A 22,169-nucleotide genomic window follows, 5' to 3' on the forward strand; every position below is an offset into this window, starting at 1 on the left:
CTGCCATAAAATTGTTGATTTGTCTTGAATATGGCGGATTTAAATTACAACATCTTTTCTGTAACTATATATAAATTACTTTATGGCATACAAATAACGTGCTATGAAGATAGTAAAATATCATCTTTTAAGATGATGTATGGCAATATTATCAAGTTTACAGTTATTTATTAATACACGTGTACTTTGAACTATTAGATTAAAAATAAAAATTTCTTATAAATGACTCGATGAATATTTGATAAATTAATGTGAGCATTTACATTCAATATTGTGATAGATTTACATTCAATTATTTCCATTTTTACAATTCTTTTATACATTAAAATCTTATACAATTTTATAAATTTATTATTATATTGCTTGATAAATAAAATGCTTTTCTGGCGATGAAATTTGTACATTATATATAGAAACTATGTGGTCAGAAGTTATAGAATATTTAAAAGATGCTTCTTTAGTGGCAAAAATACAAAAATATTTTGGTGTAAAAATACATTATACGCAAACTTGGAAAGAATATTGTAAAGAAAATTTATCAGAAATTCATGATAATAATTCTCGAAATATTAAACTGAATTCAAATATTTTTTTATTGAAATCTGAAGAAATAAAAGAAAATGGTTATATTGCAACAGAGGAAAAGATAAATAATGTGAATATTTATGCAGATGATAAACAAAAACAATCATCAGGCATTTATAATACAAATTATACCATAACAAATTATTTTTGGTATTATTTATTTTTATTTGGAACCGTATTAGGAGATGAAATATTTTATTCTACATTTATACCTTTTTGGTTTTGGAATATTGATGGTGCAGTTGGTAGAAGAGTTGTTTTAGTATGGGCTATTGTTATGACAATAGGTATGTTATTATTCCATAAGATTTTATATTAATAATTTTATTTTTGAATATTTTATAGTTATATTATAAAAGTTTGTATGTAGGTCAAATATTAAAAGATATTATATGTTGGGCAAGACCTGCATGTCCTCCAGCAGTTCGATTACAAGACAAATGGTCGGAAGAATATGGAATGCCATCCACTCATGCTATGATTGGTATATCAATTCCATTCAGTGTAGTATTATTTACAATGAATAGATATATTTATCCTATTTCCATTGGTTGGACAATTGCAACTCTATGGTAAGTGATATCTTATTCTTTGACAATAGATTGATTAAAATTAATAAATGATTTTAAAATTATTATCATTTATTTAAAAGGTGTACAATTGTGTGTATGAGTAGACTCTATTTGGGTATGCACACAGTATTAGATATCCTAGCAGGCTTATTATTAGCCATTGCATTAATGATTCCATTAGTACCTATAGTGGAAATAACAGATTATTATGTTCTTACAAATATTTGGGCTTTAGCAATTTTAATTGCCCTCAGTATAGCTGTTATAGTTTACTATCCATGTAGCAAAAAATGGACACCAACCAGGTAATAAAAGTAATAATTTTATACTTTATAAATATATTATTTTGATTGCTATTTTGATAAATTTTTTATTTTAGGGGTGATACTACTATGGTAGTATCTGTTACTACAGGAGTTCATGTAGGAGCATGGCTTAATTATAATATTGGATCAATGTCAGCTCCTACAAAATCACCACCATATGATATTATATGGCCATCTTATCCAATGTTTGGTTGTATGATACTTAGAACAATACTTGGATTTTGTAGCATTCTTGCAACAAGAGCTGCTTGCAAATCCTTTATTTATGGAACAATATGTGCCATATTAAAAATTAATTCTAAGGACATTATGAAAACTGAAAATTATGCAGAAAATAAAAATAAGATTCTCATTGATTTACTTCATAAATATATGACTTGTTTTATGATAGGTGTAAATACAGTATATTTCTTGCCAAATGTTTTTACCATGATTGGAATAGAAAGATTAACATTTTACACAGAAATATAAATTTTTTTTTAATTATGAAAATAATATGTTTCTCAAAAGATTTTTATAGTAATATAATATTAGCTTAAAAATTGAAATGAATATGTTTACTATAAAAATCATTCCAACACTAGTGTTTGTTCCTATACATTCATTATTGCATTGACATACAATATATTGATCATACAATATATATATACCAAAAATATAAATCTTGTTTTATATTTGTTAATGTAGATCTAATTCTATTGTTTTTATATGTTAAAATTGTAGTTTTGTTAATAAAAAGAATCAATTGAAATAGTAAATAGTGTAATTTATATTTTAACTTTTTTAAAATATAAATAAATGTTATAATATTTTTTGTTACAATAAAAAATTGATTGAATTAATTATTTTGAACATTCTCTAAAGCCTTTTCCACTGGCATATCTAATCTTAATATCTGTTAAAAATATAAATAAATTATATATTATTGTAATATTATTATAAAAAAAATATATATATATATGTAAAATTATAATAATATTCTTACTCTGAAATTATTGTCTAAAACACATTTTACAGATGCTATATTTATGATATATGGAATTGATAGATCGCATGTGATACCAGTTTTGTCAATAATAATTATAATACGATCTTCATTAAGAAGTACTTCTATCTCTTTACTCGTAATCTATATTAAATAAATAAATAATAAATATATATTATTATAAATAATAAATAATAAATAAATATATATATATTATTTAGTGAAAATAAGCTTTTAATTATCTTACTCCTTTAGGTATCTGGAATAAACCAATTAAATGTATAGATGTTCCTTCTAAAAATTGTTTCAGTAAAACATAATCCAATTTTGATATAACATTAGTTTCTGAAGAAATATTTTTTTGTTTTTCATGGATATTTGAAATAGGAGTTTTAATTTCTTCAATTAATTTTTTTTTAGTTTCTGTATGAACTCGTGGTTCACGATTTTCAATTCTGTGTTGTTGTAATTTTCCCATTACCTAAATTGGTAAATAATTATAATTTATTTTGAAGTACATTTTATCTTATATTTCTATGATAATAAATATAATCATAAAATACATATACCTTGCGGTTTTTTAGAATTATATAATCTTCTGTATTTAATATTTTGTTAAATTTATTTGATACACCATCCATTATAACTGATATTGTGAATAATAAAAAATTTTTGTTTTTTTGACATTTTTCAAAATATATTGTATTAATTACAACATCATATGTTACACATGGAGATCCACCTATAAAATTAATATATTTTTTTTAAATATTATTTTTTGAAACTAGATATTATTTTTAAATATTATTTTTTTATGAAATTTATTTACATTTATCAGATTCAAATCTTTCACTTCCAATACTCATAGGTATAACAAATTGTGGATTTTCTTCAGACAATATTTCAAAGAGTTTTACATCGGATATATCATCAGGTGATGGAATTTTATCGGATATACAAATATTTAGAAATATTTTTTCTCCAGCATCAGTTTTAGTTTTTACGCATATACCTATAATGTATATATAATGTATGTAAAGGTTATGTATTTTGTATATTTTAAAAAAGATTAATAAGAATTACCTGGTATCGGTTGAATGATAAAGAAAGGTTTTGAATCAGGTTTTAATTTATCATTAATTGACTTATTTTCCTACGAAAATAAAAAATATATATTATATACTAATTTTAACATAAAATAAGTCTAATTATTATTATCACTTACAGGTAAAATAAGATTTTTTGTTAATATTGTATCATCAATGTCCAAAAATGTTCTATTATTCATGTTCTATTATTTGGTAGTTTTTTATTATTTATAATATAATACAAATTTATTAATTATCAAATATTAGAAATAAAATTATTTTTTAATTGCAATTATATATAATTTATAATTTGAATTCATACACAGAATTGCCGGTATGCGGGACAAAATGGTTAATAGTGGGGGAAATGATGTTATACCATGTGATTTTCAAGCGAATCGTCACCGCAACAGCTGTTGTCATTGCCGCTATTTTGTCTCGTATTTAGCAAGTGGTTTATTCAAGTATTAATGTATTATATGTGTTTACATATAGATATAACATTGGTATTTTCTTTCTCGCGAGAGATTTTTTTTTAAAGATAATTTTAATTAATCTTGAAATAGTGAAAGAAGATTATTTTCAATCGTAGTGCTAGTGTTAGTAGAAATAATTAAATAATATTAGCAATTATGGCAAAATACATAAATGCATCAGATGGATTTAGCCTTAGGTACAAATATATATAAATTGATTTTACGATACTTTAAAAAAATATATATATATATATATATATATATATATCAAAGATTTTATTATAAAATATATTTTATAAATAACATAAAAATATATTTTTTTTAGAGATTTGACATTAAAAGATGGGCTTGTATTTGAAATCACAAATGATTATGAAAATTTTGATGAAGAAGAATTTGGTTATTCTGAAGATTTGCCATTAACTAATGAAGAGGCATTAAATCTTTTAAATATGAATGATTTTGAAGATGAAGATGATTGTAATGATGCTAATGTAAACAAGCAAATTACAGTTTGTGGTATTAGTTTTGAGCAATTAAAAAGTAATATGACTGATATTTTTGGAAATGGAAAGGTAAATTACTTTTTTTTTATTGTTTTTTGTATATTGTTAGTTTTTTAGAAAATAATGCTTTTCTTAATTTTATAGATTATGAAATTAATAAAACAAAAAGGTGTTGGGTCTACTGTGCCATATGATGCACAAATTACTATCAAATATATAGGACATTTTGAATATAGAGATGAACCATTTGATTCTAGTTTTGCTCGTGGTGGTGCAGAAACTTTTCGTCTTAATCAAGGCATGTTAATACCAGGTTTAGAGATTGGTATAACAACAATGCAAAAGCATGAAATAGCTATGTTCATTATACATCCAGATTTAGCATATGGAAAATATGGTTGTGCTCCTCGTATTCCTCCTAATGAAGAAATTCTATTTATTGTACATTTGACTGATTATATAGATAATGGATCTATTGATAATATTAAATGTTTATCTTCAGAAGAAAGAAAACAACTTCCAAATATTGTTAAAAGTGTAAATGCTAAATTTAACACTGCCAAAGACTGTTTTAGTAAACAGAAAGTGAAACAGGCTATAAGAGAGTAAAAAAAATAAAATTTTTTTCAATGGAATATATTCAGAGCAATATTATAATTGTTGTCATATACTTTTAGATATTCAAAAGGACTTCAATGGTTGGAAGAAGTAGAATTGAAAGATCAAGATGAGGAAGATGAAGTAAACAAATTACTTTCAAGAGGCTATAATAATCTTGCAGTTTGTTATAATATTGCAAATATGCCACGTCGTGCTTGTAGTGCATGCAATAGAGTACCTATACCTACAGTTAAAACTCATTTCAAGTATTGTATATTGAAATAAGTTTTAGAGAAATAAGTTTTATCTATATTTAAAAAATACTTAATAAATATATTTATTATATTTATTTTGTAGTCATGGACGGGCATTATTGAAAATGGGAGAATTTTCTAAAGCAATGGAAAAATTGCAATTTGCTCTAAAAATGGAACCAAAAAATATGGAAATTATTAAAGAAATTAGAATTGTAAGTTGTAATGAAATTAAATAATATATATTGCTCTTGAAAATATATCTTGTATGTAATTTTTAGGCAAATGAAAAACAAAGAAAATACATGGAAATAGAAAAACGTCTTTGGAAAAATTGTTTAAAAATTGAAGAGAAAGAGAAGAAACAATTTTCTTCTTTCGAAAAAGCTGCATATGAAATGTGTAAAGCTTTTTCTGAAGATAATCAAATCTTAAGACAACCGCTCCCTGAATGTTTAACACCTGAAGAAGATAAATATATACGCGAACAAGCTGCATCTTTCGGTCTTACTGTAACTACACATCAAAGATATGGAAGAGAGATAACATATCTTAACAAACCTAATTATTAGAATCTAAATATCATTTCAATTAAAACATATTATATAAATATGAAATAACAAATATATTTTTATACTATAAAAAAAAGTTATATTTTATTAAAATGTTTTATTTGACTTAAAATAATTAATAATTAATAACTTTTATAATTTTTTCATTAATCATACAGGAATATATTTCTTTATATTTAAAATTTATCATAAATTAGCAAGATAAAAGAGATATCAAATAAAAAATATAAAGATTTCATTCATGAGAAAATGGCGACTTTATAAGTATCAATAAATTATGTATAATATTATTCAATAGTTAATATTAATTAATAGATGAATCTTCTGTAAATGGTTTTTCGATTTCATTGCCAAATCGTAATCTGTATTTTCGTCTTACAAGATTCCACTCAACAATATTTTCAATTCTTATTGAATTTTTTAATGATAATTGACTTTCCAATGGACTCGATCGAAGTAATTGAAAATTAATAGTATCATGTTCTTGAGTTAATGTTCCATTGTCCTGAACAAAAAAAGCATTGTCGATATGTTTTATTTATTTATTTACATTTCTTTGACATACCTGAATAAACGAATGCCCTGTAAATAAATGCATGACACCAGTTTTTCGTACACGACTTCGATGTTTACATGTTTTTCCAATGTATGGAATCCAGGAAGTAATGAGATTCAACGGCGAAGCTGCTGTACGTGTTCTTAAAATAGATAAGGATTTCGATTTTCGTTAAAATTTTCATTGAAAATTCGATTTCGTATTATATAATAGGATGTCTCATCGTGTTAATTGCAAAAAATTTTACTTGTTTTTATCTGGAAAAAATTTGATTTTAAAATCTTTATCTTTTGCGAGATACTCACTTTTGCATTTTACGAATAAGTTTGCTGAGTCCATATTTCCATTCGATATCGCTTTGAGATTGAATACTTTGATATGTGTCAGTCATCATGGCAATTAACAGATTGATCAGTACAATTACACTAACCAACATATATAGAGAAAAGGATATCTATCAGGATATAAAAGTATTAATCAACTTAATATTTATTTTATTGATCGTGCAAATGTGGATATTGGTCTAACCTTAAAAAAATATATTGTCCAATTTGGTTGCATCTTTCTTTTTAATGATATTGTAAAATCATCTGTATCCTTCTGGCCGAAAATAGCGAAGAAAAGATTTTCCGTAATATCAATGGGATTCACTTTCACTGAAAGAATATAATCCAAGCTTTTAAAATTGTTAAATATATTTCTTCTGAAACGCAAAGATTATCATTTTGTATTCAATCATATGATTTATTTTCTGTAAAGTTGTAATTTAATCATTGCGTTCTAATTATTAATGCCATTGGTTGAAAGAAAGAGATGTATATGAAACAATGAAAGCAATGAAAATGAAGAGGAAAGGCAAAGAGAATAGAAATCAATTATTATATCAGGAAAAAAGAATGATATGAATAACTATTAATGAATTTCCGATATTTTAAATAATTATTGTGTATATATATATATTAATATTTGTTTGTGATATCGATTTCAAGATATATTGATATCTTGTATGATCTTAATTGTGCGATTCTAATCAATGAAGACAGCGTGTCACGATCAACTGAGATTCGAACGGCAAACGGTCGACGAACCGATTTCACGATACGATTAAATATTATTATAAATACGTACTCGATTTTGCTAAATAATAAGCATCGTGATATTTAGTCAGCATGCACACGTGCATTTAGTAATAATATTTTGTTTAATATAATGGAATTAGTTTATCGATTTGTTCATCATTAGTGTGCCAGTGAAAGAGCAAAACAAAAAATACGAATGATCATACATTTAATGACTATATATGTATACAGAAACTAACCATTAAAGATATATCAAATTCCTATATATTGTTGCTATACAACATCATTTCCTTGGTAGTATTCTCTAAAACATGGTCGGAACGATAATTGTTGTATCGATGTAAGAAAAGGTAAAAGGACCGTGAATAATAATAGAATCAGTAAAACGATCCGGTCATCTCTGATGTTTATTTCAAGAAAGATCAAATGCAAGATGCAAGATTGATACATTTATATTGGAAAATGATAAATTCATACGTTTTATTTTAATAATTTAATATCAGAAGAATATATTCAATTAGATAGAATACGTTCAAATAGATTCATTTTCTAATCAATACATCGATTGTGAAAAATAATCGATTCAAGAAACAGAAGTAGATACAACTTGGTTTCCAATAGGAACACCGGCCAATGAACTTTCCAAAACAGCCGGTAGAGGGTCGTGTTCGATAATATCTTTCGATTCTTCGGTATGTTTTTCGATCTTTTCACCATAAAGATCTCGATATTTTCGTCGAACCGCTTCCCAATCGACAACGTTATCGATTCTGACAGCATTACTAAACGATAATTGACTGCCAAGAGGACTTAAATGAACAACTGATAAGGCAATACTTTCTTTATGAGCCACTTGAGTCTTTTTTACTTTGGATAACCATTTGATGCCCATTTTGGAGCGTGGAGAAAGAGCATCAGTTCTTTGTAACTCCATCAAGCGGACAAGAGAAGGTCGTTGTTTTTTCGCAGCGCGTTTTTTGCAGTGTTTGAACAAATATGTCATCCAGGTGGTAAGAAGATTCAATGGTGATGGCGCCGTATTTGTCCTACGCATCGATAAACGTAGCTAATCAATTAGAATTTTTTGACCGAACGAATTAGCCTGCGCGGATATACAACGTTGCAGATATCGATAAATCGATAATTCTATTTCAGTTTTAATTCTCGAAAGATACAATATGGAAGATTCCGGTCATTTTTTACCAATGAGCAACAATTATAAATCCTTACCTGTGCATATTTCTAACGAGCTTACTCAATCCGTATTTCCATTCGATGTCGGACTGAGCTTGTATCCTTTGGTAAGTGCCACTCATCATGGCAATTAGAAGATTAATCAGCACAACCACCGAAACCAGCATATAAATACCGAAGGCGAGTTTGAAGAGAACTTTGGTCCATCCGGGCTGCGTTTTTTCAACCTTGAATTGTTCGTGGGTCGTCTGACCGAAGATGGCGAAGAACAATAACTCAACGGCCAATACGGGATTCATCTTGACTGGAAATATGTGGTAACGATACGTTTTGTGAAAATTCCATGTATCGCGATGTATTCTTCAATCTGTCTATATGTGCGTAGATGTTGCGTATACGAATGTATGTATTTATGTATGTAAATACGTATGTGTTTTTGTTCAATGTTTGTTTGTTGTTTCTTCAATGTTTAACACTTATCACTCTGATTAAATACTAGTTCGTAAAGAACGCGTTATTTCAGGGTCTTAAGAAAAAATAAGGAATACATTTTTAAGGATAAACCAGATTATTTTGGACGAGTTATCATTTAAAAATCATCCTAGCATTAGCATAGCAGAGAACCCGTGGGAAGTTCAAGTACAATCCAAAAGTAAATAGCCATGTTGTCAAATGTTTACGAACGATACAACACGACAGTCGTATTTTTCTATTTCATATTCGTGGGATTATTTACGTAAATTCCAAAACGATAACTTTTTCATTATCATCTCGCGAATAAAAAGTTAACCTTCAAATGTTACGAATCTAATTACGAAATGTTATCTAAAATAAATATTTCCGCATAAAAACTATTTTCACCACTATTTTCAACGCGATGAGAATATTTATGCATCATCGCACTCGATGAAATCTATAAAATTTGGTAATAATTGGTCGAACTTTTTTATGTTTTTCCGAGGCGAAGGAGCAACTTCTTTCAAACAGGTGGCGTTGTAGTCGTTGGTACCGTGGAAGAGTTGGAAACCATAGGTGCGTTTTCATCCTCGTTCTCCTCATCTTCGTTTTTAGCATCCTTGTCTGCTTCTTTTTCAGGCTCATTTCCGGCCAAAGCTAAATATTTTTTACGGATCGAGTCCCAGTCAACCACATTCTCTATTCTGGTAGCGCTATTGAAGGATAATTGACTACCAAGAGGACTCAAATGTACAACGGATAAAGTTACACTATCCTTTGGTCTAACTTGACCTTTCTTCACTTTCGCCAACCATTTCGCGCCCATCTTCGATCTAGGCGAGAGACGGGCAGCTCGCTGAAGTCCCATCATATGCACTAACGAGGGACGTTTTCGTTTCGCGGCGTGTTGTTTGCACACCTTGATGAAGTACACGATCCAAGTAGTGAGCAAGTTAAGGGGCGACGGAGCGGTGGTCGTTCTGCAACACGGGAATCGCGTGTCCAACCTATCCCGTAGATTTATTTTAGGGAAGAACAACTACACGATGAGGAAACATATATGCGGCGCGAAAGTCATTCAATGGCAACGAAAAGAAGATAGATGAAAGATGAGGTAGCAAGACATTCTTTTCATTTTTCTTAACGTGAGAAACGGAAAACGGTCGAGATATATAAATTTCGAGATCCGATTCGTCTCTGTAAATTCGGTTAACACATTTTCCGGCTTACCTGTGCATGTTTCGGATCAGTTTACTGAGCCCGTATTTCCATTCAATATCCGATTGGGCCTGTATCCGCTGGTAGGTGTCACTCATCATGGCAATCAGTAGATTAATTAATACGACTACTGAGACCAACATGTATACACCAAAGGCCAACTTGAACAGGACCGAGGTCCACTGCGGCTGATTAGTCTCGACCTTTAGCTCGCCGTGGGTTGTTTGACCAAAGACGGCGAAGAACAGATATTCGAAGGCGAGTACAGGATTCATCTTTACTGGAATTCGAGGCACACACGTTTCTTGATTTCTCTTTCTTACACTCTTTTCTCTTGTGACTGCTGCTTCGTGCCGTTAGCCTGGCTACTGGTGGACTCGCTATGTATGGATGCGGGTGTGATATATATCATACGTACATTAGAACGAACGAACGATCGAACGAACGAACGATGAATGTACGAACATGCTCATGCTAATACAGACTGGCCATGCTTGCGATAACGTTGGATACATGCCGGACGTTCCACGTGAGCTTCGATCCATGTCGTGTGATTTTTCGGTGTCGTTTAATCAGGATGATGCGTTTTGTTATTAATTATTATTATTATTATTATTATCATCATTAATATTATATATTAATTATGTTGTTTCTATCCCTTTCATTTTTTTTTTTTTTTTTTTTTTTTACTTTCTTTTGCGTTTTCACAAAAGAACGTGCGATTCACAAATTCAACGCGGCTGATACATCAAAGCCAAGTATGACTTATCGATCATCCGACTGCGTGGAATTCCCGCGTGTTCTTTCTTCTCTCTACCCACTTCTTCGAGTTCACAATTGATTCGTTTGTTTTGGACGATGAGATGCGGCATGCAGAGGACGATCGTTTTTTCTCCTTTCTTTCTCCCTGCTCTCTCTCTCTCTCTCTCTCTCTCTCACACGCACACACACATACACACACTTCCGCGCTCTCTAACTCTCTGTTCTTTCTTTCGAGCATTCAGATGAAACCGCAAGGCGATGTAGTCGCACGAGCGAACATGTACGTAGAAAAGGAACTATTTACCGTGCGCATGCAAGGGAAAAGACTGGGAGTTTTCATTGTTCCCTACGAAATCATGAGGAAATACACGCAAAGCAACCGCAATTTTTCAAACGAAAAATCAAGGATTCAAGGGGAGTGGGGGGAGGGGGATAAGAAGAGGATATTTCGTTCCGAGAAAAAGGAGCGGAAAATCGAGAACGAGTGATGGTCGAGTCGAAGGTGGTTTCGAGACGAGATGGTGGAAACAAATCACCCAAAAAAAAAAAAAAAAAAAAATGGAGGAATAATAAAGAACACTTGTTGTGAGTGTTGGGGATCCAACCGCTTTTCGAGGTCGTAATTCGACTTGGCCGATTAGCGACACACACAAAAAAAAAAACACCGCATTGCGCAAGACTTGGAACAGCGAACGAGAAAGACAACATTGCTCTTATTGTTATGTTTATAGAGATGCACACACGATGCACAACAGAGGCTGTGGAGAAACGCGCGCTCGATTGGCGCCTCCGTGACATAAGAAAGAAGCCTGCGGTGGTCGCCAACCTACGCACTCTAGGTAGGACGCTGAAAAATCTCGAGATCTCGAGATCAAGCAGTAGATCAACCGAGTAGCTGCGATTCGGACTCGGATAACAAAAATTTCGGATTTCTGAGACGCGTCGAGTTCCTTCTTTCTTTTTTTTTTTTTATCCCTGCGACGTTTACCGTCATCACAGAGGAGGAACGTAGAGAAACGAATTACGTCACATATGTATATATACACACACCACGTACATCAGAGTGGGGGTATATATAGAGAGTCGAAGGATATCAAGCCCGAATCGCAGCGCAGGTTAGAGCGGGGTGAGGAGAAATATTTCTCGCGACGTTGCAAATATTTACGTTTTGTATATATATATATATATATATATATATTGGAATCAGGCAGCAATCCCAGCAGGCAACACACATCGGGCAAACGCACAATGCAGACGATACGACACCAAGAAGAATCGTGTCCTGCATTCCGTTGTGCACGTGTCATTGCCATTCATTTCTCGCGTTCCGTTCCGAATAATTGGTGGTTTCTTTCTCGTTAACGATTTTTTTTTTTTTTCTTTCTCAATCAGATAAATAAACTTACTATCTCGGGAGTTATCGTCACAACATTCTTTTTTCTTGTAGCGGCCGTAGCGACGAGGAGGCGCCGTCGATGGCGTCTCCATCATCCATTCCGTAACATTGGCCAACAAATCTATCATTGCAATTCATCCGATTATGCGTTTATCTCTGGGGACTAATTATCTTAGATCGTTCTAGATAAGACGATACGTGTTCGGGATATATATATACGAATAAGTTTTCGCAAGTCTCTTAGTCTCTCTGGTGGTTGAAAGGTTAATAAATTATCTGGGCGAGGGGGGGGGTGGTGGAGAGGGGGAGGGAGGCAGGGGACCCGCATCAAAGCGTTACAACGTTCAACTTTATAAGTAGGTGGTGGGTTTTTTTCTCCCCTTCTAGGTTTCGCATCTCGTCGTATCGTATCGAGATGCTTCGAAGGATTATCACTATCCTTGGGTCGAGATTTCGAAATATGTTCGATTCTTTTTAATTCCGTGTACGCTCGTATGTTCGCGGTCCCATCGACCGCGCCGCTATTTCTTTATTTTTATTCTTTTTCTCTTTTTTTACACAGTGGCTGCGATCATATATGTGTGTATATATATGTATATAGTATATATACACACATATATCCGAGGGAGGGGTACAAGACAAAGGGTAAAAATTCGAGGAGGTTGTTTCTCTCTCTCTCTCTCTCTCTCTCTCTGCTAATATAATCTTCTAAAAAAGAAAAAAAAAAAAAAAAAGAAAAAAGAGAAAAAAAAGGGGGGGAAAAAAAAAGAAAGAAAAGAGAGATCACGGCTGATCACGTGCGTCGAACTTACCGTCGCTGAAGACGCCTTTTCTCTTTTTGTCGTCCATCCGCCCTCCGCCATCCGACTGGTTCCCAAACGCTTGGTTCAATGCAACAAAGTGCATGGAGAAACCGAACACGAAGATGGCCAGGACGGCGAGAAATCTCGCCAGATCCTTCATCAGGTTACCAATGATGATTGCCCACGGGCCGAACAGATGGTGGAACGAGAGGAAATCGAGAATCTGCACACAGGCGAGCAAAAAGCTCAGGGCGAATAGTTGATTTCTTAGGTAGAGCAGGGTCGGCCAGTAGGGTCGGTGAACGATCACGAAACACATTAGATGGAACGCGACCCCGCAAATTCCAAACAGCAGCACGGCAAGCTTGATCCAGCCTAGTCCACTCTTGTCGCTCGGGTTGGTCAGCTCGAACAGCAATAGCCCGGACAGCATGACGAGCAGGCACCATTCGTACCAATAGGGTAACAGGCTCGGCCTTACCACCGGGTATATAGGGATTATGCCGACCAGCAAAAGGAACACCATCAGGTATATGTGGGAGGTTAGGTAAGACATGAACTTTATGATCGGGACGTTGTTGTATTTGTGACCGAGAGGGAGGGCGAACACCACCCAGACGGGGGGGCAGACGAGGAACGCGACGAACAGAAGGATCGTCCTGAACGCGTTCCAGTTCAAACTGCCCTGCCACAACTCTTGGAGATACCGTTGCACAACCGTGTGCGCGATCACCTCCTTCTGCTCGTTTTCGATCAACACGTCCAAAAACTCCACGTTCCTGCGATCCATCGAGGTGAGAATCCTTCCAGCCGAGTCGGCCCCAGCGGCTAAAGCGAGCAATTCCGTGGCCATCGTTTCGCACTGCTTGCCCGCCGCTATCAAGTCTTTCGCCCTCTCCTTCTCCTTCTCCGACAATTTCACGTAGATGTTGGAAAGCTTGGCGGCCGTGTCCACCGGCGCCGGGGATACAAGCACGAATTCCTCGATCGGTTTGTTGTTGTTGTTCTTACTGCACACCATCATGTTGTAGACGAACTGAAAGAAGGGGACGCCTTTGGAATCGATCGGAGAATCGCGTGCCCAATCGCGTCTTGTCTAAAGTTTGTCAAAATTATTACTGGCTCGATCGTTGCTCGCTCCCTCGTTTCGAAATTTCGCCAATTGCGAGAATTTTTAACCCTTTTCTTTTCGAATCAACGCCTGTTCGCGCACAAATTAACGTATAAAATATTTTGTATTTTAATATTTTACGTATCTTCACATACAAAGAGAGAAAATTTACTTGAACGTTGATATCGTTTATATCGTTGTGTTTTAATAACAAAGCGATTATCAAGATCCTGGATTGGTCCAATAACGTGCTCTCACTATTCTTCTTTTTCATCTTCTTATACTACGTTCCTACTTTTATTATCACTGCTTTCCTTCTCTCTATCGTAAATTTCTCGATAAATAGGAATATTAATTTAATAAGGAAAAATCGGTGTTTACAAAAATTTTGAAAATAATATTTCTATTCCCAGTGATTCCTAGTCAAACAACTTGGACTAACGTAATTTCAGATAAAATAAAATCTAACCATTCGACGGTATACTATTCTACACTTTATTAAGATTATATTATAAAGAGCTTAGGAATCTATTCGTGAAGCGATATTTTAAATTAAAATTAAACGTAAATAAATACTGTGCCTCAAAATCAGCCAAAGGAAGAAGCTTTAAATAAAAAAATTTGCTCACTCTTTTATCCTCCATCAAGGCGTAAGTATCGTGCTCCTTTTCCATGAGATACTTGAGCACGTCGTTGTGGCCCTCCGACGCGGCGAACCATATCGGCGCGCTTCCGAGATTGGTCTCGCTCTTGGGCGACGCCCCGCTCTCCACCAGCAATTTGACAACGTCGAGATAACCGGCCCGCGCCGCGCAATGCAACGGCGTCCATCCATTTTTATCGGTCGCGTTTATTTCCGCTCCCTGGCCGAGAAGCACTTCCACCATTTGATAGTGGCCGTGCGTCGCCGCTATGTGAAGGCCGGTTTTACCGTAACGGTCCGAGCTGTGCAACAATTCGGCCGATCTGCTCAACAGAAGGCCGACCACCGTGATGTGACCGCCGAAACAGGCCAAGTGCAATGGATTAAAACCGTTTTCCGTGGTCGCCGCCTCCACCTTCGCCGCACACAGACGAACACAGATTTCACGCGTTTCATTCTCTTCCTGCTCATCCTTCTTTTCACCGATTAATTTTTTCTCATTCTCACCTGCACACCGGCCGAGTTCAAGAGCAATCGTACGACGTTCTCGTTTCCCGAATAAGCGGCCAAGTGCAGAGGCGTCATCCCAGATTCGCTTCCCAATTCTCCCACCAGAGAGCCACCGGTCGGAGGATCGGATTTCACCGTTCCAGGCACGTGGGTCAGCAATTCTCGCACGGTATCTGGGCGGGGGGAGAGAGAAAAAAGAAGAAGAGGAAGAAGGAAGATTCGAAGGACTAGACTAGAGAGCTTACCAGCCTGGCCAAAGTAAGCGGCTACGTGCAGAGCGGTAACGCCGAGCTTCTTGCTGGATATACGAAGGGACTGAGACGATCTCATCACTTCCAATACCTGGCCGTGCCCGTGTTGGGCGGCCAAGTGAACAGCGGTGAATCCTGCCCGATTCTCGTCTGCGCAGGATGCGCCTGCCCTCACCAGCGCCCTCACCACCTCGGCGTGCCCCCCCTCGGCCGCCAACTGAAGAGGTGTCGCTTCGGTCAACTTGTTCCTCGCCGAGATGACGCCCTGGCGGTCGAATTTCATCAGTTCCTCGATCACCCGCACGCTGCCCTGCATCGCCGCTATATGGGCGCAGGTGTTGCCATCTTTGGTGCACGCCATCACCAGGCTCGGATGCCTTTGAAGGAACAGCTGGGCAACCTCCGCGTAATTGTTCATCGCCGCCGCGTGAATCGGTTTCTGGCCCTGGTCGTCGGTCGCGTCTATGCTCGCACCGAGCTCGAGCAGGAGCTTGCACACCTCCAACTGGCCTGCCCCGGCCGCCAAGTGGAGGGGGGTCTGCTTCCTCAGCGTGAGAACGTCTATCGCGGCCCCGTAATCCTGGACGAGAAATTTGACGAGATGCGAGTAGCCGTTCATCGCGGCCAGGTGCAACGCCGTTCTCCCGACCCTCGACTTGGAGTTTATGAACGCTTTGTTCGCGAGCAACGCGTCGCACACTTGAAGATAGCCGTGCTCGGCTGCCAGGTGAAGGGCGGATCTCCCCTCGAGGTCGAACACGTCCACTCTCGCGTGGTTGGCGAGCAGCGTGGCGACCAACTCCATGTGGCCGCGGTGAGCGGCGATCAGCAACGGTGTCCACCCGACCGCGCTTTGACGGTTCAACGCCTTCTGCACCTCGGTCGCCGACATCCCGCTTATCATCTCGGACAGGATCTCGTTGTTCCCGGCCAACGCGCAGTGATGGAACGCCGACTCCTGGGCCTGTTTCGTCTGCAACGAAACGTCCGCCCCGCCTTCGAGGAGAGCGCGAATAACCGCTCTGTCGTCCCCGGGCGTCCCGACCTCGGACGGCTCGATCTGCGCCGCGTAGTGCAGGCCGCTCGCACCTTCGTTCGTCAGACTGTTTACGTAGGAGGTCGCTGTTTCCGCGCCCCTCCTTTCCTTCACGAATCGGATCAAGTGCCGGACCACGTCCGCCTTGCACCCTCTGCAGGCCAGATGCAACGGCGTTTCCCCGTTCTGCAAGACTCGAGGAGCCGTTCAGTTAAGAAAGAAGGAAAAGAGAGAAGAGCCTTACCTTCGACTTGTACATAGGATCCCCTCCGTCCTCCAAAAGCAGCAACAAAGTGGCCAGGTTCCCGTGGCTGGCCGCCACGTGCACGGGCGTTTGACCGTCGTCTGTGGTCAAATTCGGCCCTGCGCCGGATTTCAGCAACATGAGCGCGCATCTGTCACCGTCCGCCACTCTCGCCGCTATGTGGAGAGGCGTTTCTCGAAGTTTTCCACCTCGAACGTGAACCTCAGCCCCGTAACCCAACAACGTCTCCACCACAGCGGGTTTCGCGTTCTCCACGGCTATGTGCAGCGCGGTGTAATTGTCGTTGGTGGTCGCGTCCACCTGTACACGCAGATCGGAACGATAATAACGGTCGAGTCGATGGATGGTGGTAATTTTTCATACGAAATACCTTCTCCCCTCGTTGCAGAAGAGTGCTTATGATCCCGACGTGGCCGTACTTGGCGGCTGTGTGAATCGACCTGGCCCCGCGCTTATTCGGCATGTGCAAGTAAACGCCCTTCTTGAACAGCATCGTCGCGCATTCCGAGTGCCCGTTCAACGAGGCTATGTGCATCAACGTCGAGCCGTCCTTCGTTCTTTCGAATATGCTCGCCTTGAATTTGTCGGCAAGCAGCTCGATGATGGAAGCGTGCCCGTTCTCCGCCGCCAGATGCATGGGTGTGCGATCTTGATGATCGGTGATGGATGCCGACGCTCTTACGCCGTAAAAATACTTGACGAGAGTCTCATCGCCCTCCGCGCTCGCTATGTGCAACGCTGTCTGTCCGTCGCCCTGCGAAAACGGTTACCACTTTTTCATTCGTATCCCGTCCGAAGCGCCATCTTCTCTTACGTTTTGCATGTCCACCGTTGCCCCGTAATCCACCAATATCCGCACCATATCGATGTCTCGTCTTCTGGCCGCGAGATGGAGCGCCGAATCGCCGGTCGTGGTGGTAGCGCGTAGCTGATCGGGCGCCTGCTGGGCCAACAATTCCCTGCACATCGATTGGTTCCCAGCTTCCACCGCCAACAGCAACGGTATTTTTCCTTTCTGCAATTCACGCGCAGTTCGCGCCCAATTCTTTTTTAGCGGTGGTTGTCGAATCGGGGAAGAGAGACAGTTGATAGGTTGATAGATGATGGAATCGATTTTCAACCAATGGGAGGAGAGAGAGGCAGAGAAACGAATTCGATTTCCATAAATAGCCACGTGTACGTGTGTATGTACGTCGAGCGAGAATTGTCTCGGAATCGCCATAATCTCTGCTCGTTTACTAAGGAGGAAGGAAGAAAGGAAGGTTAGGAAGCTGGTGGTGTGCGGAAAAGGAAGAAAGAAAGAAAGAAAGAAAGAAAGAAAGAAAGAGAATTATGACAGCTGTTCGGTACCAGGCAGCGATGGTCGTTGGGCCATCGTTCGCGTCACGCGAGAGACGAGAATCGAGAGGGATGCGCGATAGAAATCGCGCAGGAAAAACTGTTAATTCGATGAATTCGTGGCCTGATACACACGAACGTCGCACAGTGGGATATTTGCCTCTCAAAAGCGGAAAAAAAAATCCCTTTTCATAAATACTTTCAAACTAAAAAAAATTTTTATATAGATAATTAATTGAACATTTGATCCACGATACGGTATGATTTTTTTTTATTTTATTTTTTAATTATTAACATAATTACGTGGCTTTAAAGTAGTCGATCTCCTGAAATTGCTGAAACTATTATTTACGATCTTGCCATTTTTTTTGATTTCTTTTAATTTTTGATCGAGTATTAAGGTTTGTATTTGTATCGTGGAAAATTTCATTTTAATATTATTTTTGGAATTATACGTTATTTAATATTTTTTATTTTCAATCTTAATTTTAAAAAGGAGTTTTAATCGAGTTTTCAGTAATCTTTCTCGTGTCGTAATAATAAAGCGATAGGTTTGAGATAGAAAAAAAAAAGCTGCTATTATCTAATTACCGAGGTAATTACGGTAATTTTTGACTATTATCGATACTTTGTTACATTATCAATTTCAAAATGATCGATCGAAATATTTGTATAAAAATATTACGTGTTCGATATGTTAATTTTTTTCAAACGATAAACTTTTAAAATTTATCGCTCTTCGAGCTACTTTAAATATCAGGAAAAAATTTTAGTTTTTTCAAAGCATAGAAAATGAAGTGGCCTCGCGGCCTGCGAGTTTTTAAATTTTAAAAATCTATACTCTCACTGATAGAGATGATGAATTAAGAGTTACTCGAGGATATGAAAATCGTTCAAAGATGAATCTTGTTCTTAAATAAATACATTTTCGAGTCGGGCAAGGCGCGTGAACGAAAAACTCGCTAATCGTTACATTAGCTAATCGCCAGTTTTATCTAAATTTTTGAAAGCTAATTTAATCGTTATAGAACATTAGTAAAACAATAATAATATAACAAATATAACAATATAATAGCGCAGCGATATTCATAGTTTTCTTCATACATACATTTTTAAAAACTTATTTTTAAATGCCAAAAATGTCTATCAAGAAATTACGACGATGATTCGGTCGTATCGCGAGAACGAAATCATATTTGACGTTCGATTTTTTCGAAAGCACCTCGTTGAACAATTTTCTATTTATCCCCTATTTATCTCTAACAACTTATTCATAAACAATCCTAAAAAAAAATTACATCTCGATAAACAAATATATCCAGTTGAAAAATAGTTTTTTCCCGCTTTCGAGGGGGGGGGGGAATACCGCCGTCACGAACCTCGTATCGTGGCTAGAATGAAAACTACTCACCCCATCGACTTTCAGCCTGATGTCCCGCCCGGCGGCGGCCAGCAATGCTCTCAAAATGGAGGTAGCGGTACCCGTTTGTCTGGACGCGACCAAGTGTACGGCAGTTTGTTGCCTCGGCTACATCGTATTTACAAATTACAGAGAAATAACATCCTCTTTTCGTGATTCTAGAAAGAGAAAGAAAGTGAGAGAAACGAGAGAAAGCTCATACCCCTCCGGTCGCGTGAGGATCGACGCTCCGTTTTGACAAGAGCAGTTTAACCACGTCCTCCCTCGAGTACATGGCCGCGATGTGAAGAGCATTGTAATTGTCCTGCCCGGGAAGAAAAGAAAACGAAAATTCGAACCTATTACGAGGTCAAGTGGCGCGTATAACGTGTAACCGGTTATAAATCGAGTTTCGCCGCGCCCAACAGCAAAACGAATGCCTTATCGTCCAACGATTCGAAAATGGGGTGGGTGGGGCATCGAAGAAGAAACCTCGATTATCCATTACACGGTGGAGTTAATGAGCGGGGCGCGTCCAATTTTTTTTTTTTTCTTTCCGTACAAAATTCCCCAAGCGCGCCAATTACGTTTAACGATCGCAAAAAAAAGTGGGAGGGGGGAGGAGGAGGAGGGAAGAAAACCGCCGTTTCTCGGCACGTGCGAGCGCGCCGCGAGAAAGTGAGAAAGAAACGAGGCAAGCCTTGCAGCGATAAAAATCTGAAAAAACTCGGTGTGTAATCGCTTCTTGGAATCGAGCTATGCTATATATTTTTTTTTTTTTCGTCCCTGGCTCGGCCGGCCTAGTTGCCCGGAAAATCCCTTGGCCTTGGCCCTTCTTCTTCACGCGATCTTACCTCCTCCTCCTCCTCCCCCCTCTCTCTCCTCCCCTTTAACCGAGGAGAGAGACTGGTAACTCGAGAAGATCGTTAACTCGATCCCGCGTAAATATATCCCGCGCACAACACAACGGCTCGCAACGTTTACGCGTCCCCGCCACGCAACGCGTATATATACCGTCGATAGATGGCCTAAAGGAGGATGGATTTCCCCTTTTAATTTCGCAATTATTTTATTGATTAGAAATCTTATGAATACGAATATTTAAAACGTGTATAAATTAAACAAATCTTAATTAATTTCTGTCCGGATTCAATGCTATCGTATCAATACGAATACAAGTTAAGAATTATTTCAACGATTTACCCGAAATCCTTATTGATCAATGATTTATTCATTTACGTAATTCTATTCTTATCGATGAGAAGAGCCGCGTTAGAAAGAGAAACGAGTCAGTTCAACGCGAGTCACGCGCGAATTTTACACGCGCGCTTGTTGTAATCTAAGGTGCACTTGCGTTATTTCTGGCGCCTACGTCCGCCCCCAACTCGATCATTCGGTCGAGCAACCCGGTCCGATTGTCCTTCACCGCGTGCATCAGCGGCGTCATCCCCGTTGCCTGGGAAAAAAGCGAGGAATTGAGAAGAGCTCGAGAAATTAGGAATAAGGAAGAGATGGACTGACCGGGTCCATGACGCTGGCCAGGGGCAGAAGGGGCCCTCCATCCTCCCCCCCGACGCTCTGCGCCGCCTTCTCCAGAGATTTGAGCAGCTGGTCCACCGGCGCCCATTCCCCGCGCCCCGCCAGCCCGACCAGCTTCTGCACGGCCTCCCTGCTGCTCGCCCCCGCCGATCCAGGCTTGCTCCCCGGCTGGGCCCCGTCCGTGCTGCTCGCTCCTCCGCCCGACCCCTCGTCCCCCTTCGCCACCGGGCTCTCCTCCTTGCTCGAGGCATTCCTCCTCTCCTCCTTCCCGCCAGACGCCTTCTTGCCGCCGCTACTGCTCATCCTCCCTCATGGCGGCCCCCACAACCGTTTCTCCTTTCCTCGCTCGAGGAGGATATGTTATATCACTTTTCAAAAAAATCTTGGAGACGAGGTGTTAACGCCGCGTTTATCCTCGCGATTGTGAGGATAACTGGCGAGTGTAGCGAGGGGTAGCTAGCGCTCCCCACCCCTTTCGAAGCGGAGGGATCGACCAATCGCGCGTCTCACCTGCGCGAAGGTGAACCGCGCCTGGCCTAACCCGATTCTCTCTCTCTCTCTCTCTCTCTCTCTCTCTTCCATTCCGTTCGAGGAGAATGCGGTAAAATCGGTGTTCTCCAACTTCAGGAGGGTGGGTGGAAAGTGGCAC

General features: G+C 38.1%; 5 protein-coding genes and 1 long non-coding RNA gene across 12 annotated transcripts; 3 read left to right on the forward strand and 3 right to left on the reverse strand.

Annotated features, from left to right (window-relative positions):
- Window positions 1-21: 21 nt before the first annotated feature.
- On the forward strand, window positions 22-2,325 carry LOC100868561 (sphingosine-1-phosphate phosphatase 2). The gene is made up of 4 exons (XM_003689923.4): window positions 22-872; window positions 956-1,157; window positions 1,238-1,462; window positions 1,537-2,325. Exons 1-4 carry the CDS (start codon window positions 419-421, stop codon window positions 1,952-1,954), a joined length of 1,299 nt encoding a protein of 432 aa, XP_003689971.1. The 5' UTR covers window positions 22-418; the 3' UTR covers window positions 1,955-2,325.
- Window positions 2,229-3,967, reverse strand: PIH1D1 (PIH1 domain containing 1). The gene is made up of 7 exons (XM_003689922.4): window positions 3,694-3,967; window positions 3,552-3,621; window positions 3,298-3,480; window positions 3,038-3,210; window positions 2,716-2,949; window positions 2,469-2,612; window positions 2,229-2,378 (listed from the first exon to the last, which is right to left on the reverse strand). Exons 1-7 carry the CDS (start codon window positions 3,754-3,756, stop codon window positions 2,322-2,324), a joined length of 924 nt encoding a protein of 307 aa, XP_003689970.2. The 5' UTR covers window positions 3,757-3,967; the 3' UTR covers window positions 2,229-2,321.
- On the forward strand, window positions 3,883-6,295 carry shu (inactive peptidyl-prolyl cis-trans isomerase shutdown). The gene is made up of 6 exons (XM_003689924.3): window positions 3,883-4,229; window positions 4,358-4,607; window positions 4,683-5,143; window positions 5,216-5,404; window positions 5,496-5,607; window positions 5,674-6,295. Exons 1-6 carry the CDS (start codon window positions 4,189-4,191, stop codon window positions 5,962-5,964), a joined length of 1,344 nt encoding a protein of 447 aa, XP_003689972.2. The 5' UTR covers window positions 3,883-4,188; the 3' UTR covers window positions 5,965-6,295.
- Window positions 6,021-7,626, reverse strand: LOC100868787 (short transient receptor potential channel 6). Its single transcript, XM_031916297.2, has 4 exons — window positions 7,049-7,626; window positions 6,826-6,974; window positions 6,530-6,662; window positions 6,021-6,469 (listed from the first exon to the last, which is right to left on the reverse strand). Exons 1-4 carry the CDS (start codon window positions 7,079-7,081, stop codon window positions 6,269-6,271), a joined length of 516 nt encoding a protein of 171 aa, XP_031772157.1. The 5' UTR covers window positions 7,082-7,626; the 3' UTR covers window positions 6,021-6,268.
- nompC (no mechanoreceptor potential C) lies at window positions 7,049-21,953 on the reverse strand. Of its 7 annotated transcripts, none has more exons than XR_015290844.1 (15): window positions 21,503-21,953; window positions 21,336-21,437; window positions 20,205-20,306; window positions 19,994-20,110; window positions 18,059-18,259; window positions 17,615-17,998; window positions 17,224-17,544; window positions 15,938-17,165; window positions 15,690-15,865; window positions 15,169-15,597; window positions 13,438-14,464; window positions 12,636-12,746; window positions 10,480-10,747; window positions 8,830-9,097; window positions 7,984-8,645 (listed from the first exon to the last, which is right to left on the reverse strand). XR_015290844.1 is itself a non-coding variant. In XM_086903786.1 (15 exons), the coding sequence occupies exons 1-14, from the start codon at window positions 21,821-21,823 to the stop codon at window positions 9,773-9,775; spliced, it is 5,244 nt and encodes a 1,747-aa protein (XP_086759912.1). In that variant the 5' UTR covers window positions 21,824-21,953; the 3' UTR covers window positions 8,959-9,097; window positions 9,736-9,772. The 7 variants fall into 7 exon arrangements, 6 of the variants coding, with proteins under 6 accessions (XP_086759913.1, XP_086759914.1, XP_031772153.1 ...); XM_086903786.1 differs by lacking the exon at window positions 7,984-8,645 and adding an exon at window positions 9,736-10,229 and having other exon boundaries at window positions 8,959-9,097; XM_086903787.1 differs by lacking the exons at window positions 7,984-8,645; window positions 8,830-9,097 and adding an exon at window positions 7,049-7,176.
- Window positions 8,232-9,237, forward strand: LOC147658215 (uncharacterized). The gene is made up of 2 exons (XR_015290845.1): window positions 8,232-8,661; window positions 8,755-9,237. It is a non-coding gene; the product is annotated as an uncharacterized LOC147658215 (long non-coding RNA).
- Window positions 21,954-22,169: the final 216 nt, after the last annotated feature.

This window comes from Apis florea, unplaced genomic scaffold (assembly GCF_048593485.1).
Source record: "Apis florea isolate Af1SG1 unplaced genomic scaffold, ASM4859348v1 contig_2293_pilon, whole genome shotgun sequence".
NCBI lineage: Eukaryota > Metazoa > Arthropoda > Insecta > Hymenoptera > Apidae > Apis > Apis florea.

Coding starts and splice junctions, on each gene's coding strand:
- LOC100868561 (XM_003689923.4), top strand. CDS start 419: ATGTGGTCAGAAGTTATAGAATATTTAAAAGATGCTTCTTTAGTGGCA. Junction 873..955: donor GGCTATTGTTATGACAATAG/GTATGTTATTAT, acceptor GTTTGTATGTAG/GTCAAATATTAAAAGATATT. Junction 1,463..1,536: donor AAAAAATGGACACCAACCAG/GTAATAAAAGTA, acceptor TTTTTATTTTAG/GGGTGATACTACTATGGTAG.
- PIH1D1 (XM_003689922.4), bottom strand. CDS start 3,756: ATGAATAATAGAACATTTTTGGACATTGATGATACAATATTAACAAAA. Junction 3,481..3,551: donor TATCATTCAACCGATACCAG/GTAATTCTTATT, acceptor TATACATTATAG/GTATATGCGTAAAAACTAAA. Junction 3,211..3,297: donor AAGATTTGAATCTGATAAAT/GTAAATAAATTT, acceptor TTAATTTTATAG/GTGGATCTCCATGTGTAACA.
- shu (XM_003689924.3), top strand. CDS start 4,189: ATGGCAAAATACATAAATGCATCAGATGGATTTAGCCTTAG. Junction 4,608..4,682: donor ATATTTTTGGAAATGGAAAG/GTAAATTACTTT, acceptor TTAATTTTATAG/ATTATGAAATTAATAAAACA. Junction 5,144..5,215: donor GTGAAACAGGCTATAAGAGA/GTAAAAAAAATA, acceptor ATATACTTTTAG/ATATTCAAAAGGACTTCAAT.
- LOC100868787 (XM_031916297.2), bottom strand. CDS start 7,081: ATGCAACCAAATTGGACAATATATTTTTTTAAG. Junction 6,975..7,048: donor GGACAATATATTTTTTTAAG/GTTAGACCAATA, acceptor ATATCCTGATAG/ATATCCTTTTCTCTATATAT. Junction 6,470..6,529: donor CAGGGCATTCGTTTATTCAG/GTATGTCAAAGA, acceptor TTTTTTGTTCAG/GACAATGGAACATTAACTCA.
- nompC (XM_086903789.1), bottom strand. CDS start 21,823: ATGAGCAGTAGCGGCGGCAAGAAGGCGTCTGGCGGGAAGGAGGAGAGG. Junction 21,438..21,502: donor TGGCCAGCGTCATGGACCCG/GTCAGTCCATCT, acceptor CTTTTTTCCCAG/GCAACGGGGATGACGCCGCT. Junction 17,999..18,058: donor CAACGGTGGACATGCAAAAC/GTAAGAGAAGAT, acceptor CCGTTTTCGCAG/GGCGACGGACAGACAGCGTT.